Source organism: Bombina bombina, chromosome 4, assembly GCF_027579735.1.
Source record: "Bombina bombina isolate aBomBom1 chromosome 4, aBomBom1.pri, whole genome shotgun sequence".
NCBI classification, from domain to species: domain Eukaryota; kingdom Metazoa; phylum Chordata; class Amphibia; order Anura; family Bombinatoridae; genus Bombina; species Bombina bombina.
In genome coordinates, this window is record NC_069502.1 from 610163028 (window position 1) to 610182138 (window position 19111).

Genomic DNA, 19111 nt, shown 5'->3' on the forward strand with positions numbered 1-19111 from the left:
ATTTAGCCCACAATAGTGTCAACCAGTGTATAGCCCATTTGTAAGCCTTAATCTGTTATGAGTCTAAGAAAATGGCTTACTTACCCCTTAAGGGAAAACTGACAGTCTTCTACTATTAACATGTCTTGTTAGAAATATGACTGATCATACCTTGAGCAGAAAAGTCTGCAAACTGTTCCCCCCAACTGAAGTTCTCTGGGCTCAACAGTCCTGCGTGGGAACAGCAATTGATTTTAGTTACTGCTGCTAAAATCATACTCCTCTTTAAACAGAACTCTTCATCCTTTTCTGTTTTAGAGTAAATAGTACAAACCGGCACTATTTTAAAATAACAAACTCTTGATAGAAGAATAAAAAACTACAACTAACACCACATACTCTTTACCATCCCCGTGGAGATGCTACTTGTTCAGAGCGGCAAAGAGAATGACTGGGGGGGTGGAGCCAGAGGGGGAGCTATATGGACAGCTCTTGCTGGGTGCTCTCTTTGCCATTTCCTGTAGGGGAAGAGAATATCCCACAAGTAAGGATGAAGCCGTGGACCGGACACACCAATGTTGGACAAATATATTGAAATGGGATCCCCGTTTTATTTATTGTATTTGTTAATTTATTCAGAGATTTCCACCATCAAAGTCACAAAACATGAATTGAAAATGTTTTATTACACTTTTGCTCTTCTGTTACAAAATAGGTATCGTACAACATTTTTTTTTTTTTAAATTCACTAGAATCAAAAAGTGTACTAAAATTATAAAACAGTTTAAAGGGTATTCAATTAAGAGAGTTTGCATGCTGATTCAGTTGAAAAGCATTTATTATAAGGGGCAAGAGAGAAAGAAAGAGAGAGAAGAAAGAAAGAAAAAGAGAGAAAGAAAGAGAGAGAGAAAAAGAGAAAGAGAGAAAAAGAGAGAAAGAAAGAAAAAAGAGAGAGAGAAAGAAAGAAAGAAAGAGGAGGAGGGGGGAGAAGAAAGAAAGAGGAGGAGGGGGGAGAAGAAAGAAAGAGGAGGAGGGGGGAGAAGAAAGAAAGAGGAGGAGGGGGGAGAAGAGAGAGAAAGAGGAGGAGAGGGGAGAAGAAAGAAAGAGGAGGAGAGGGGAGAAGAAAGAAAGAGGAGGAGAGGGGAGAAGAGAGAGAGAGGAGGAGGGGGGAGAAGAGAGAGAGAGAGGAGGAGGGGGGAGAAGAGAGAGAGAGAGGAGGAGGGGGGAGAAGAGAGGGAGAGGAGGAGGGGGGAGAAGAAAGAGAGAGGAGGAGGAGGGGGGGAGAAGAAAGAGAGAGGAGGAGGGGGGAGAAGAAAGAGGAGGAGGGGGGAGAAGAGAGAGAGAGAGGAGGAGGGGGGAGAAGAAAGAAAGAGGAGGAGGGGGGGAGAAGAAAGAGAGGAGGAGGGGGGGAGAAGAAAGAGAGGAGGAGGGGGGAGAAGAAAGAGAGAGGAGGAGGGGGGAGAAGAAAGAGAGAGGAGGAGGGGGGAGAAGAAAGAGAGAGGAGGAGGGAGGAGAAGAAAGAGAGAGGAGGAGGGAGGAGAAGAAATAGAGGAGGAGGGGGGAGAAGAAAGAGAGAGGAGGAGGGGGGAGAAGAAAGAGAGAGGAGGAGGGGGAGAAGAAAGAGAGAGAGGAGGAGGGGGGAGAAGAAAGAGAGAGAGAAGGAGGGGGGAGAAGAGAGAGGAGGAGGGGGGAGAAGAAAGAGAGAGAGAGGAGGAGGGAGAGGAGGAGAAAGAGAAGAGAGATACTAGGGATGGGCGTTTGCAACACACTAAGATCTGTGAAAACCAGGAGGAATCTGTCTTCAAAAAGAGCTGAATTCCAAAAGTGACCGCCTTCTTCTGCATTCGGATGCTAACAAAGCATCTGAATGACCATGTCTAATATATCTCATTAATTTGAAAACACTTCATGGGGTTGATTCACAGTCAAATCAGTGCAAATATGCTACAATATATACACATTATAATATATTTGTTCCCTAAATGTTGTTTTCTCAACACAACTGGTCAGTTATTCACGCTAGCAAAACAATGGACCCTAAACTCATCTGTCATGTATTTATATTTAATTTGTACAGGGGACTGAGACAAAAAATACATGCTTTTTTATTGTCTCTGAAACACTTAAAAACCTAAATCTAATAGAAAAAAATCTAGCTGTGTCTTGCACAGAAATAACATTAAATGAATATAAAAGTCCAAAACTAAAAGGTACATGGTTCAGACAGATTGTGCAATTTTAAGAGATTTTTCAATTTACTTTTATTGTCAAATTTACTTTGTCCTATTGGTATTCTTTCGTAAACAGCATACATAGGTAGGCTAATAAGCAACAACGCATAACTGGGAGCTATCTGGTAATTGGTAGCAACACACATATACTTCTTGTCATTGGCTCACCAGATGTGTTTAGCTAGCTCCCAGTAGTGCATTGCTGTTCTGGAGATTATGTAACTATGTGTTTAATCCCTGCAAAAGGATTAAACACATATGTATATACAACCAACAGAGCAATAATCACATGCTCGAACACATTTTAACATTTTTATTGAGGATTTCACAAAGTTTTATATATTAAATAATTTGATATGTTTCAAAACAATTTTGCTTAGCTGAATAACAGAATATCAAATGTAAAAACGATAATACTTTTGCAGATCTTATTGAATAAAAAAAAAATTGGAATACACAAATTGGAATAATAAAAAAAAAGCATCTGGGAACAAACCCAGCAAAGTAAAGGAAAGCAGCTTCACTTGCAAAGCTCTTAACTGGGATATCCTGTAGTAATGACTTTCAGACCTACTTAGTCTGAATGTGCTCAAAAAGCCACTGATTACGGTATGAAAGCTGTCATTCTGTAGCTTGGCACGTATAAACTAGCTATTTATTAGCATAAATGAAAGATTGCTTTGAACAGCTCTCAATCATATGATTCGCCAGATCAAGGTAATGCTTTCAGAGTCTACATGGCAGACGGCTGCTGATCTAATCCAAATGAGTTTAAACTGGAGCACTAGGAACGTCAAAACAAAAGCCTCCAATTCACCTTCTCAATGAGATCACAAACACAAGACAAAAACCTTTATGTCAAAATGAACCATTTCTTCCAATGCCTAACATTTATGGGGTAAAATGGCAGAATATATACAAATCAGGGCTTTACATTACATGGACTTTACTTGTGGCTCTAAATGCTTTGGATTATTCTACATATATCTAATAAAAACACATTTTTCTCCCAAAAATAATATACACATTTGTCTCAATAAACATTGTGTGCGTTTTATATTATTATTTTAATAGATCATTACAGTGCAACATGTATTCAGTGTACCTAGTTATAAAATAAAATAAAAATGTCTTAATACTTTTGTAACTAATAAATTGTTTAAAAAAAAAAAAAAAAAAAAAAAAAAAAAGGATTACTCAATGAATTCCTCCAGAAGATTATTAGTAAAATAAAATGATTTCTAACTTTTTCAGTTCTGTGCTCTGTGTGGAAATATGGAATTCTATATTTGCTGCAAAAATGAATAGCAAGTCATACGCAGACAAGTGAGTATGTACAACAGAATCGGACAAGTTGTCAATAGTCGTTATTTCATCCGACTGCAGGGTCCTCATACAGGAGGGAACAGGGGCATCTGACAAAATACCATAATTTCAGTGTAAGACCGTTAGTCCAAAGTAAAAAGTTCAGCTACTTTTGTCTTGTATGTTTATCGCAGCATTCGATTTTATACGTTTGGCTGAAAAAAATAAAAATAAAAGTAAGATTACTGCTTCATAACATTTTTAACTTATTGAACTTACAATATAGAGGCAAGGGAATCGTAAAGGGACAGTGTTAGAAGGTCTCTAAGTGCCAGGGTACCACTTCATAATCTTCATAATAACAATCAGTATTCTACACTTATCACTGGAATTGAGTATTTCACATACAAGGCCACCTTGGAGAGCAAGAATCAGACATTCACACACAATAGAATTGAAGTCTGCTCTGGTTTATTCTTAGCAGGGCTGGGTTATATATTATACATCACATACATGTAACGACACAGAGGGTCTTCATACACGCCCCACTTTACAAGTTAGTTAATACAACTTAACAGACATAAGATCCTTTGCATAAGACTGGAGACATTCATACTAGTGAGGAAGATAACCAGGAATGTAAAAATGCTCTTAATTGCATGGTTACCCCTTAGTAATTAGATAAGGATGTAACTCCACAAAGAACAGATGTCATAACAAAATTAAGAAAAAACAGTTCAATATTAGTTCATCATTGGCTTCATAGATACAATATATATATATATATATATATATATATTTACATATTCTATATATTCTTACAGACAGCAAACACCTTGAGATTTTAATATAAAAGGTTTACTTAGTAAAACAAAATGCTTAGGATTATTCTAGGTAAGTGCCATAATGCTTTTAAAGGGATAGGAAAGTCAAAATTAAACTTGCATGATTCAGATAGGGCATGTAATTTTAAGACACTTTTAAATTCACTTCTATTTTTAAACATACTTTGTTCTCTTGGTATCCATTGTTGAAAAAGAATACCCACATATCCTACACTAGCGGGAGCTGCTGCTAATTGGTGCCTGCACACTTCTGTCTTTTGTGATTGGCTGACTAGATGTGTTCATCTTGCTGTCAGTAATGCAATGTTGTACCTTCAGCAAAGGATAACAAGAGAACGAAGCAAATTTGATCATGGAAGTAAATTGGAAAGTTGTTTAAAAACATAATTTATGTAAGAACTTACCTGATAAATTCATTTCTTTCATATTAGCAAGAGTCCATGAGCTAGTGACGTATGGGATATACATTCCTACCAGGAGGGGCAAAGTTTCCCAAACCTTAAAATGCCTATAAATACACCCCTCACCACACCCACAATTCAGTTTAACGAATAGCCAAGAAGTGGGGTGATAAGAAAAAAGTGCGAAAGCATATAAAATAAGGAATTGGAATAATTGTGCTTTATACAAAAAAATCAAAACCACCACAAAAAAGGGCGGGCCTCATGGACTCTTGCTAATATGAAAGAAATGAATTTATCAGGTAAGTTCTTACATAAATTATGTTTTCTTTCATGTAATTAGCAAGAGTCCATGAGCTAGTGACGTATGGGATAATGATTACCCAAGATGTGGATCTTTCCACACAAGAGTCACTAGAGAGGGAGGGATAAAATAAAGACAGCCAATTCCTGCTGAAAATAATCCACACCCAGAATAAAATTTTAATGAAAAAACATAAGCAGAAGATTCAAACTGAAACCACTGCCTGAAGTACGTTTCTACCAAAAACTGCTTCAGAAGAAGAAAACACATCAAAATGGTAGAATTTAGTAAAAGTATGCAAAGAGGACCAAGTTGCTGTTTTGCAAATCTGATCAACCGAAGCTTCATTCTTAAACGCCCAGGAAGTAGAAACTGACCTAGTAGAATGAGCTGTAATCCTTTGAGGCGGAGTGTTACCCGACTCAACATAGGCATGATGAAATAAAGATTTCAACCAAGATGCCAAAGAAATGGCAGAAGCTTTCTGGTCTTTTCTAGAACCGGAAAAGATGACAAATAGACTAGAAGTCTTTCGGAAAGACTTAGTAGCTTCAACATAATATTACAAAGCTCTAACAGCATCCAAAGAATGCAATGATTTCTCCTTAGAATTCATAGGATTAGGACATAATGAAGGAACCACAATTTCTCTACTAATGTTGTTAGAATTCACAACCTTAGGTAAAAAATTCAAAAGAAGTTCGCAGCACCGCCTTATCCTGATGCAAAATCAGAAAAGGAGACTCACAAAAAAGAGTAGATAATTCAGAGACTCTTCTGGCAGAAGAGATGGCCAAAAGAAACAAAACTTTCCAAGAAAGTAATATAACGACCAAAGAATGCATGGGTTCAAAAGGAGAAGCTTGAAGAGCCCCCAGAACCAAATTCAAACTCCAAAGAGGAGAAATTGACTTAATGACAGGTTTTATACGAACCAAAGCTTGTACAAAACAATGAATATCAGGAAGATTAGCAATCCTTCTGTGAAAAAGAACAGAAAGAGCAGAGATTTGTCTTTCAAGAAACTTGCGGACAAACCTTTATCTAAACTATCCTGAAGAAATATAAGTCTTCCAGACTCTATAATATATCTCTCTAGATACAGATTTACGAGCCTGTCACATAGTATCAATCACAGAGTCAGAGAAACCTCTTTGACCAAGAATCAAGCGTTCAAACTCCACACCTTAAAATTAAGGTTTTGAGATCCTGATGGAAAAAAGAACCTTGAGACAGAAAGACTGGTCTTAACGGAAGAGTCCACAGCTGGCAAGAGGCCATCCGGACAAGATCCGCATACCAAAAGCTGTGAGGCCATGCTGGAGCTACCAGCAGGACAAACGAGCATTCCTTTAGAATATTAGAGAATACCCTTGGAAGAAGAACTAGAGGCGGAAAGATATAGGCAGGATGACACTTGTAAGGAAGAGATAATGCATCCACTGCCTCCGCCCGAGGATCCCTGGATCCGGACAGATACCAGGGAAGTTTCTTGTTTAGATGAGAAGCCATCAGATCTATTTCTGAGAGTTCCCACATTTGAACAATCTGAGGAAATACCTCTGGGTGAAGACCATTTGCCCAGGTGCAACGTTTGGCGACTGAGATAATCCGCTTTCCAATTGTCCATACCTGGGATATGAACCGCAGAGATTAGACAGGAGCTGGATTCCGCCCAAACCAAAATTCGAGATACTTCTTTCATAGCCAGAGGACTGTGAGTCCCTCCTTGATGATTGATGTATGCCACAGTTGTGACATTGTCTGTCTGAAAACAAATGAACAACTCTCTCTTCAGAAGAGGCCAAGACTGAAGAGCTCTGAAATTGCACGGAGTTCCAAAATATTGATCGGAAATCTCACCTCCTGAGATTCCCAAACCCCTTGTGCCGTCAGATACCCCCACACAGCTCCCCAACCTGTAAGACTTGCATCTGTTGAGATTATAGTCCAGGTCGGAAGAACAAAGAAGCCCCCTGAACTAAACGATGGTGATCTGCCCACCATGTCAGAGAGTGTCGTATAATCGGTTTAAAGATATTAATGAGATATCTTTGAGTAATCCCTGCACCATTGGTTCAGCATACAGAGCTGAAGAGGTCGCATGTGAAAACGAGCAAAGGAGATCGCATCTGATGCGGCAGTCCTAAGACCTAAAATTTCCATGCATAAGGCTACCAAAGGGAATGATTGTGACTGAAGGTTTTGACAAGCTGATATCAATGTTAAACTTCTCTTGTCTGACAAGGACAGAGTCATAGACACTGAATCTATTCTAGAAACCTAAAAAGGTTACACTTGTCTGAGGAATCAATGAACTGATTGGTAAATTGATCCTCCAACCATGAACTTGAAGAAACAACACAAGTCGATTCGTATGAGATTCTTCGAAAATGAGAAGACTGAGCAAGTACCCAGATATTGTCCAATAAGGAAATACCAAAAAAACCCTGTTCTCTGATTACAGAAAGAAGGGCACCGAGAACCTTTGAAAAAAATTCTTGGAACTGAGGCTAGGCCAAACGGTAGAGCCACAAAACTGGTAATGCTTGTCTAAAAAGAGAATCTCAGACACTAAAAGTGATCTGGATGAATCGGAATATGTAGATACACATCCTGTAAATCTATTGTAGACATATAATGCTCTTGCTAAACAAAAGGCAGGACAGTCCTACAGTAACCATCTTGAATGTTGGTATCCTTACATAACGATTCAATATTGATAGATCCGGAACTGGTCTGAAGGAATTGACCTTCTTTGGTACAATGAAGAGATAAAATAAAACCCCAGCCCCTGTTCCAGAACTGGAACTGGCATAATTACTCCAGCCAACTCTAGATCTGAAACACATTTCAGAAATGCTGAGCCTTTGCTGTGTTAACTGGGACATGGGAAAGAAAAAAATCTCTTAGCAGGAGGCCTTAACTGAAGCCAATTCTGTACCTTTCTGAAACAATGTTCTGAAACCAGAAATTGAGAACGGAATTGATCAAAATTTCTTTGAAGAAAACGTAATCTGCCCCATACCAGCTGAGCTGGAATAAGGTCCGCACCTTCATGGGTACTTAGGAGCTGGCTATAGGTTTTCTAAAAGGCTTGGATATATTCCAAACTGGAAATAGTTTCCAAACTGATACCGCTCCTGAGAATGAAGGATCAGGCTTTAGTTCCTTATTGTGAGGAAAGGAACGAAATGATTATTAGACCTAAATTTACCTTAGATTTTTTATCCTTTGGAAAAAAAGTTCCCTTCCTTCCAGAAACAGTTGAAATAATAATTTATTACCCTGGAAAGAAAGGGAAAGCAAAGTTGACTTAGAAGACATATCAGTATTCCAAGTTTAATCCATAAAGCTTTTCTAGCTAAAATAGCTAGAGACATATACCTGACATCAACTCTAATGATATCAAAAGATGGTATCACCAATAAAATTATTAGCATGTTATAGAATAATAATAATGCTATAAAATTATGATCTGTTACTTGTTGCGCTAAAGCTTCTAACCAAAAAGTTGAAGCTGCAGCAACATCCGCTAAAAATATAGCAAGTCTAAGAAGATTACCTGAACATAAGTAAGCTTTTCTTAGAAGGATTCAATTTTCCTATCTAAAGGATCCTTAAATGAATTACTATCTGCCGTAGGAATAGTAGCACATTTAGCAGGAGTAGAGACAGCCCCATAACCTTAGGGATTTTGTCCCAAAAAAACTCTAATCTGTCAGATGGCACAGGATATAATTGCTTAAACGTTTAGAAGGAGTAAAAGAATTACCCAAATTATTCCATTCCCTGGAAATTACTTCAGAAATAGCATCAGGGAGATTAAACACTTCTGGAATAACTACAGGAGATTTAAAAACCTTATTTAAACATTTCGATTTAGAATCAAGAGGACCAGAATCCTCTATTTCTAATGCAATTAATACTTCTTTAAATAAAGAACGAATAAATTCCATCTTGAACAAATACAAAGATTTATCAGCATCAACCACTGAGACAGAAACCTCTGAACCAGAAGAACCATTATCAGTATCAGAATGATGATGTTCATTTAAAAATTCATCTGAAAAAAGAGAAGTTTTAAAAGACTTTTATGTAAACTAGAAGGAGAAATAACAGACATAGCCTTCTTAATGGATTTAAAAAATAAAATCTCTTATGTTTATCAGGAACACTCTGAAAATTAGATGTTGACGGAACAGCAACAGGTAATGTAACAGTACTAAAGGAAATTTTATCTGCATTAATAAGTTTGTCATGACATGCAATACAAACAACAGCTGGAGAAACAGATACCAAAAATTATAGCAGATACACTTAGCTTGGTAGCTCCAGCAGTAGACAGCGATTTTCCTGTAGTATCTTCTGACTCAGATGCAACGTGAGACATCTTGCAATATGTAAGAGAAAAAACAACATATAAAGCAAAATTGATCAAATTCCTTAAATGACAGTTTCAGGAATGGGAAAAAATGCCAAAGAACAAGCTTCTAGCAACCAGAAGCACTGAAAAAATAAGACTTAAATAATGTGGAGACAAAAGCGACGCCCTTATTTTTTAGCGCCAAATAAGACGCCCACATTATTTGGCGCCTAAATGCTTTTGGCGCCAAAAATGACGCCACATCCGGAACGCCGACATTTTTGGCGCAAAATAACATCAAAAAATGACACAACTTCCGGCGACACGTATGACGCCGGAAACAGAAAAGAATTTTTGCGCCAAAAAAGTCCGCGCCAAGAATGACGCAATAAAATGAAGCATTTTCAGCCCCCGCGAGCCTAACAGCTCACAGGAAAAAAAAAAGAGTCAAATTTTTGAAGGTAAGAAAAAATGATTAATTCAAATGCATTATCCCAAATATGAAACTGACTGTCTGAAAAATAAGGAAAGTTGAACATTCTGAGTCAAGGCAAATAAATGTTTGAATACATATATTTAGAACTTTATAAACAAAGTGCCCAACCATAGCTTAGAGTGTCACAGAAAATAAGATTTACTTACCCCAGGACACTCATCTACATGTTGTAGAAAGCCAAACCAGTACTGAAACGAGAATCAGCAGAGGTAATGGTATATATAAGAGTATATCGTCGATCTGAAAAGGGAGGTAAGAGATGAATCTCTACGACCGATAACAGAGAACCTATGAAATAGACCCCGTAGAAGGAGATCACTGCATTCAAATAGGCAATACTCTCCTCACATCCCTCTGACATTCACTGCACGCTGAGAGGAAAACCGGGCTCCAACTTGCTGCGGAGCGCATATCAACGTAGAATCTAGCACAAACTTACTTCACCACCTCCATCGGAGGCAAAGTTTGTAAAAACTGAATTGTGGGTGTGGTGAGGGGTGTATTTATAGGCATTTTGAGGTTTGGGAAACTTTGCCCCTCCTGGTAGGAATGTATATCCCATACGTCACTAGCTCATGGACTCTTGCTAATTACATGAAAGAAATTGCATGTTCTATCCAAATCATGAAAGAAAATTTTGGGGGTTTCTGTCCCTTTAACTTTAAAATAAATCCCTGCGAACAGAAGCATATTTCTGGCTTCCTTTTTTGCTCTTTGATTCAAAGCATATCTGCCATGATCTTAGATATAGAATTGTTTAACATTTTTCCAACTATATTGAAAATTTAAAATCAATAATATTTGTGCTCTGGTACCACTTTGGGGTACTCACTATTAAAATAAATAAATATATATATATATATATATATATAATATAATTATTTTCTATATTTGTTGCAGTTCATATATTCTAACACTAGGACAAGCATGAGCTACTACAGTGAAAGGGATGGGTTTTCTTTAGTTCAATAAAAGTTCTTGAAGTTGAACAATGGTGGATTTGTGAGTTCTGTGCATTCTAAAACATAAGTTTATTAGTTTATCTATGACCTAAAAAACATCTGTGAAATAAAGTCACTGGGGTTAATTTACATGCATATTTCTTAAAAGAATAATGGACAGATTAAATGAGCTTTCTATATATATTTGCTGCAAAAAATAAAATAAAATCAGTTTTCTTCCCTTTTCGAAATTTTTTTTTTTATATTGTATATAAAGTGTGTGTGTGTGTGTATATATATATATATATATATATATTATGAAATATATATATTATGAAAGAAAGTCTAGTAAACCTTTAAATGGTAGGAATGTGAGATAGTTACACTGATGCCCCATTTAAAAATCTCCTCTGTGACTTATTATTGAAAGAGATTTTACTTTTTCTAGTGGTGGAACTGCAGGGGCGTATATTGGCCAAGGCAAACAAGGCACCAGCCTAGGGAAGCAGATTAGGAGGGGGCAGCACTTTTTTGTGGCTATATTAGTAAGAAGCTTACAGTTATTTTAGAAGTATTATACAGGTATGTAAGGGAGATTTTGCCCAAAGAGCTCACATTCTAGGGGGCATAAGAGACTGCCCATGGAGCTTACAGTTTAGTGGTAGCTCTGAACCTTCCTTTTATTCAGCTAGTTATTGACTTTAGTTCTGTTGGCTACCAGCACTTAGTATTGTGTTTGGGGAAGAATTGTTTCAAGAAATCTGTGTTTGTTTTTTGTATATTGCAGCGATAGGTGTGTTTGTGTATATGTGTATATGTGTGTATGTGTAATATCTCTGTGTGTATCTGTGACTGTGTGAACATTTGATTTGAAAATGCCATAAAAAAAATCACTTTACTCCCTGACCAAAAAAAAAAAAATCACAGCTAAAAAAGGCCTAAAACCTTTTAGGGGGAGGGGGATAGGGGGCAGCAGAATTTTGAGTGCCTAGGGCAGCACAAAACCTTAATACGCCACTGATGTAAGGCATTATATATTACACTATTAGCATCCCAATCCCTCTTTTTAATTTAAAGCAAAGGCCTGTTGGATTAAAAATGCTATATTTTTCTATTGATCATATAAAGGGAGGTCATGTGTGCCTACATTTGAGAGAGGATACTTTTCTGCGAGAGGAGAGGACAGTTGTAGGAATGTAAAAATGACAATTTTTGCGTCAGCTACTTAATTTCTAGAGGAATACTGGAGACTTTTTTGGAAAGTGATTCTCTTCTTAGAAACAGGGAATTCATGTCTGGATGGTGTATGAGTTAATAAATGGCCACTAATTTGAAAGAGTATATATCTTTTTTTGTTGTTGCCAATAAAGGCATCTCATGTCAATATATTTGTAACAAGACCATGTTAATGGCTTTTTACTGTCCCACCAGGTAAAGCAGACCTGCTAATGCTTTACATGTCTAAACACAGTTACTGTATGTATTAAAATGCTACTTATGGCTGGGCACAACCACCTACTTCAGATTTTTAATGGCAAAATCAACTATTCAAAATGACAAAATAAAGGTAAATGATTGGTTTTCAAACAATTCAATACACTCTAGCAAATAAAATAGACCATTGGGAACATATTGAATTAGACATGTTTTTATAGTACAATGTCCCTTTAAGATGATGCCAAGAGTCTCTTTGCTAAAATTATATCAAAAGACCAAAATATTAGGCATGTGCATTCAGCAGTTTAGTTAGCAGCCGAATGCTTAAGGTTGCAGCCACTAGCGGCATTCAGTTCTTTTCAGAGCTGGATTTCTTCATGTGGAAGTACCACACACTAAGATCTGTGCAAATCCAGATCTTAGAGAGAGTAGCACTTTTAAAAGAAGAAATCCGGATCCAAAAAAAGCCTTTAGCAGCCAACAAACCTGCTGAATGTACATGTGTACTAAATATAATTGCACTGAAAATACAACTTTTGCTATAAGAAAAAACTAAATATCCATCCAGAAATAAAATATTTACTTATTACAGTGTATTTATTGGAGAAATATTAGTGTTTCTCAGAATGTGGCACGAGACTCGACGTGCAATATACCCAGAGAATCGGTGTGAAAGACCTAAATTAAATCATCATATCAGGAGATCCAAAGGATGCCAAGACCACTTAAAGAAACACTTGTAATTACAAGATGTCTTTATTCTTTAGCCGGACAACAGAAATCACAGAAGACACGGCTAGCCACTGACATTATATTAGTATAAACCAAGTTGTTTAAGTTATTTGCTGAAGCCAACTAGGTAGAGATAATTAGCAGGGTTAGCCTTGAGGAGTCTGAAATGTGCATTTACAGCTCTGAGAATAAGCAAATCTACACTAAATTACACAAAAAGGAGGCAAAATAAATAATTACAGAATACTGCAAGTTTGTTTTACTACCCCTAACTAAACAAAACACTGTATCTAAAGATCTCAAGATGTTTATTGTCCCTTTAAAACTCATGGCTCAGGAACAAAAAAACAGTTTTTAAATACATTTATGTAAAAAAAAAAAAAAAAGTGTAAAATCTCAAACAAAATTTGCAGACAGTAAAAGTGCTGCATATTAAATGTTTGCTCATCCAATGTGTACTTACGTAAAATGAGTTTGCGTTTCTTTTGCTCGGAATGGAGGAAACTGCTGAGATAGAAAACTACAGGCAGGAAAATAATAAATGCAGACACTGCAATAACTGGAACGGTGTCAGTACAAGGTACTGTGCAGTTGAACATTGTGCTCCAAAGATGGCGGGTGCTGTTCATCTGCAAGAACAAGTGAACAGTCATGTGGTGAACACAATTAGACAAGATAACATAATTTATGTAAGAACTTACCTGATAAATTAATTTCTTTCATATTGCCAAGAGTGCATGAGCTAGTGACGTATGGGATATACAATCCTACCAGGAGGGGGCAAATTTTCCCAAACCTCAAAATGTCTATAAATACACCCCTCACCACACCCACAATTCAGTTTAACGAATAATGGGGTGATAAAATAAGCATTAAAAAAAAAGCATACAAAGAGAGGAACTGGAAAAATAATTGTGCTTTTATACAAAAATCATAACCACCATAAAAAGGGTGGGCCTCATGGAATCTTGCCAATATGAAAGAAATTAATTTATCAGGTAAGTTCTTAAATAAATTAGGAATTCTTTCATGTAATTGGCAAGAGTCCATGAGCTAGTGACGTATGGGATAGAAATACCCAAGATGTGGAAGACCACAGAAGAGTCACTTGAGAGAGGGGGATAAAATAACAGCTATTTCCACTGAGAAATAAAATCCACACAATAATTAAGTTTTTCTCAAAAAACTTAAAGTGAATGTCAATTTTGATGCTAAAGTGCCTGGTTTTTAAAAATTCGATTAAAAACAGGGGCACTTTAATTCATCAAAATTTATATTTCACTCCTGTTGTGAAAAAAAAAAACCTTACCTTTTAATCTTCACAGCAGCTCCAGCTTCCTCCGGTAGTCGCAAGCCATTTCTGATGTCAGAAATGATGGATGGGTCATCCTCCAATCACGGCTTCCCCCCGGGGAATCTGTGTCTGATTCAACGCTGTGATTGGAGGAAGCCGGATTCCTCATTTTAGACCCAGGAAGAGCTGGAGCTGCCGTGAAGATTAAAAAGGTACTTTTTTTTTTCTCAACAGGAGTGAAATGTAAATTTTGATGAATTAAAGTGCCCCTGTTTTTAATCGATTTTTTAAAAACCGGGCACTTTAGTATCAAAATTGACATTCACTTTAAATCAAAAGCAGTGTAATCAAACTGAAACAGCTGCCTGAAGAACTTTTTCTACCAAAGACTGCTTCAGAAGAAGCAAATACAACAAAATGGTAAAAACAATAAAAGTATGCAAAGAAGACCAAATTGTTGATTTGCAAATTTGATCAACCTAAGCTTAATTCTGAAAAAGCCAAAAATGGCGACTGAGCTGCAAATCTCTGAGGCGGAGCCTGCTCTGCCTCCAAATAAGCTTTGAAAAACAAAAGCTTTAATCAGGATGCCAAAGAAATGGCAGATGCTTCTTGATCTTTTTTCTGGAACCAGAAAAACAGCAAATAGACTAGAGGTCTTCTGAAATCCTAGTAACCTTGATATAGAATTATAAAGCTCTTACCACATCCAAAGGATGTAAATAACTCTCAAAGAATTCTTTAGGATTAGGACACAAAGAAGGAACAACAATTTCTCTACAAATGTTGTTCAAATTCACAACCTTAGGAAAAAAGAAGTCCACAAAACAACTTATCCAGATAGAAAAAAGAACAGATAAGGAGACTTACAAGAGAGTGCTGATAAATCAGAAACTCTTGTAGCAGACGAGATAGTCAAAAGAAACAACACTTTCCAAGAAAGTAGATAATCTACAAAGAAAATATAGGCTCAAAAGAAAAGAGCCTGCAAAATCTTTAAACCAAAATTAGAATCCAAAAAGGAGAAATTAATAAATGAACAGGCTTGATACCAACCAAAGCCTGAACAAAACAGTGAATATCAGGAAGGTTAAACAAACTTTCTTTAAAATAAAACAGAAAGAACAGAGATTTGTCCCTGCAAAAAATTTGCAGAAACTTATCCAAACCATCCTGAAAAACTGTAAAATCCTAGGAATTCTAAAAGAATGCCAAGAGAATTTATGAGAAGAACACTATAAAATATAGGTTTTCCAAACCTAATAAAACGTGTTCCTTGAAACAGACTTATAAGCCTGCAACATAAAAAGAGGGCTGGCCAAAGAGAAAGCGGCCAAGGATGGCAACTGAATATCCAAACAAGATCCACATACCAAACTTGTGAGGCCATGCTGATGCTATCAGAAACACATAACACTGTTCCAATATGATCTTGGACATCACCTTTGGAAGAAAAAACAGAATTTATGCTTACCTGATAAATTTCTTTCCACGGATTCATCCTAACTTGTGGGACATTGTCCTTCCTGACAGGAAGTAGCAAAGAGAGCACCACAGCAGAGCGGTCTATATAGCTCCCCCCTTAACTCCACCCCCAGTCATTCGACCGAAAGCAAAGGAAGAAAAGGAGAAACTATAAGGTGCAGAGGTGACTGAAGTTTACATAAAAAATACTATCTGTCTTGAATAGACAGGGCGGGCCGTGGACTCGGTACATCGCAAAAGAAAGAAATTTATCAGCTAAGCATAAATTCTGCTTTTTTTTGCAAGATGTACCGAGTCCACGGATTCATCCTAACTTGTGGGATACCAATACCAAAGCTTTAGGACACGGATGAAGGGAGGGACAAGACAGGAACCTAAATGGAAGGCACCACTGCTTGCAAAACCTGTCTCCCAAAAATAGCCTCCGAAGAAGCAAAAGTATCAAATTTGTCAAATTTGGAAAAGGTATGAAGCGAAGACCAAGTCGCAGCCTTACAAATCTGTTCAACAGAAGCATCATTTTTAAAAGCCCATGTGGAAGCCACAGCTCTAGTGGAGTGAGCTGTAATTCTTTCAGGAGGCTGCTGTCCAGCAGTCTCATAAGCCAAACGGATTATGCTTTTCAGCCAAAAGGAAAAAAAGAGGTAGCCGTAGCCTTTTGACCTCTACGCTTTCCAGCATAGACAACAAACAAAGAAGATGATTGGCGAAAATCTTTGGTTGCCTGCAAATAAAACTTCAAGGCACGAACCACGTCCAAGTTGTGCAACAGACGGTCCTTCTTAGAAGAAGGATTAGGACACAGAGAAGGAACAACAATTTCCTGATTGATATTCCTGTTAGAAACAACCTTAGGGAGGAACCCAGGTTTGGTACGCAAAACCACCTTATCAGCATGGAAAACAAGATAAGGCGAGTCACATTGTAATGCAGATAGTTCAGAAACTCTTCGAGCTGAAGAGATAGCAACTAGAAACAGAACTTTCCAAGATAGAAGCTTAATATCTATGGAATGCATGGGTTTAAACGGAACCCCCTGAAGAACTTTAAGAACTAAATTGAGACTCCATGGCAGAGCAACAGGTTTAAACACAGGCTTAATTCTAACTAAAGCCTGACAAAAAGCCCAAACGTCTGGGACATCTGCCAGACGCTTGTGCAACAGAATAGACAAAGCAGATATCTGTCCCTTTAAGGAACTAGCGGACAATCCTTTCTCCAATCCTTCTTGGAGAAAATACAAAATCCTAGGAATCCTGATCTTACTCCATTAGTAGCCTTTGGATTCACACCAAAAAAGATATTTACGCCATATCTTATGATAGATCTTCCTGGTGACAGGCTTTCGAGCCTGAATCAAGGTATCTATGACCGACTCAGAGAAACCCCGCTTTGATAAAATCAAGCGTTCAATCTCCAAGCAGTCAGTTGCAGAGAAATTAGATTTGGATGCTTGAATGGACCTTGAATCAAAAGGTCCCGTCTCAGTGGCAGAGTCCATGGTGGCAGAGATGACATGTCCACCAGGTCTGCATACCAAGTCCTGCGTGGCCACAATCACCGAAACTCTCTCCTGTTTGATTCTGGCAATCAGACGCGGAAGGAGAGGGAATGGTGGAAACACATAAGCCAGGTTGAACGACCAGGGTACTGCTAGAGCATCTATCAGTACTGCCTGAGGATCCCTTGACCTGGATCCATAACAAGGAAGTTTGGCGTTCTGACGAGACGCCATCAGATCCAATTCTGGTGTGCCCCATTGATGAACCAATTGAGTAAACACCTCCGGATGGAGCTCCCACTCCCCCGGATGAAAAGTCTGACAACTTAGAAAATCTGCCTCCCAGTTCTCCACCCCTGGGATATAGATCGCTGATAGATGGCAAGAGTGAGTCTCTGCCCATCGGATTATCCTGGAAACTTCTATCATCGCCAAGGAACTCCTTGTTCCCCCCTGATGATTGATATAAGCTACAGTCGTGATGTTGTCCGACTGAAACCTGATGAATACGGCCGAAGCCAGCTGAGGCCATGCCTGAAGAGCATTGAATATCGCTCTTAATTCCAGAATATTTATCGGTAGGAGGGCCTCCTCCTGAGTCCACAAACCCTGTGCTTTCAGGGAATTCCAGACTGCGCCCCAGCCCAATAGGCTGGCGTCCATCGTCACAATAACCCACACTGGCCTGCGGAAACACATTCCCCTGGACAGGTGATCCTGTGACAACCACCAAAGAAGAGAGTCTCTGGTCTCTTGATCCAGATTTATCTAAGGAGATAAATCTGCATAATCCCCATTCCACTGTTTGAGCATGCATAGTTGCAGTGGTCTGAGAAGCAAGAGAGCAAACAGAACTATGTCCATTGCCGCTACCATAAGTCCGATTACCTCCATACACTGAGCCACTGACGGCCGAGGAATGGAATGAAGAGCTCGGCAGGTGGTTAAAATCTTTGATTTCCTGACCTCCGTCAGAAATATTTTCATGTCCACCGAATCTATCAGAGTTCCCAGGAATGGAACTCTTGTGAGAGGAATAAGAGAACTCTTTTTCACGTTCACCTTCCACCCATGAGATCTTAGAAAGGCCAAAACTAAGTCCGTGTGAGACTTGGCAAGTTGGAAAGTCGACGCTTGAATTAAGATGTCGTCTACATAAAGCGCCACTGCTATGCCCCTCGGCCTTAGGACCGCCAGAAGGGACCCTAGCACCTTTGTGAAGATTCTTGGCGCCGTGGCCAACCTGAAGGGAAGAGCCACAAACTGGTAATGCCTGTCCAGAAAGGCAAACCTGAGGAACTGGTGATGATCTTTGTGGATAGGAATGTGTAGATACGCATCCTTTAGATTCACGGTAGTCATATATTGACCCTCCTGGATCATTGGTAAAATAGTCCGAATGGTCTCCATCTTGAAGGATGGAACTCTGAGGAATTGGTTTAGGATCTTGAGATCAAGAATTGGTCTGAAGGTTCCCTCTTTTTTGGGAACCACAAACAGATTGGAGTAGAAACCTTGCCTCTGTTCTGTTTTCGGAACTGGGCAGATCCCTCCCATGGGAAAAAGGTCTTCTACACAGCGAAAGAACGCCTCTCTTTTTGTCTGGTTTACAGACAATTGAGAAAGATGGAACCTCCCCCTTGGAGGAGAATCTTTGAAATCTAGGAGATATCCCTGGGTTACAATTTCTACGGCCCAGGAGTCCTGAACGTCTCTTGCCCAGGCCTGAGCAAAGAGAGAAAGTCTGCAACCTACTTGATCCGGTCCCGGATCGGGGGCTACCCCTTCATGCTG

At 38.4% G+C, this 19111-nt stretch overlaps 1 protein-coding gene across 1 annotated transcript in view; it reads right to left on the reverse strand.

Moving 5' to 3' along the window:
- Nucleotides 1-2508: 2508 nt before the first annotated feature.
- OSTM1 (osteoclastogenesis associated transmembrane protein 1) overlaps nt 2509-19111 on the reverse strand; it is a 59467-nt gene continuing 42864 nt past the window's right edge. The window contains exons 5-6 of the mRNA XM_053710607.1: nt 13501-13666; nt 2509-3730 (exon numbers count right to left, since the gene is read on the reverse strand). Coding sequence (XP_053566582.1) covers nt 3678-3730; nt 13501-13666 — 219 coding nt within the window. The 3' untranslated portion in view covers nt 2509-3677. The remainder of the gene's footprint in view (nt 3731-13500; nt 13667-19111) is intronic.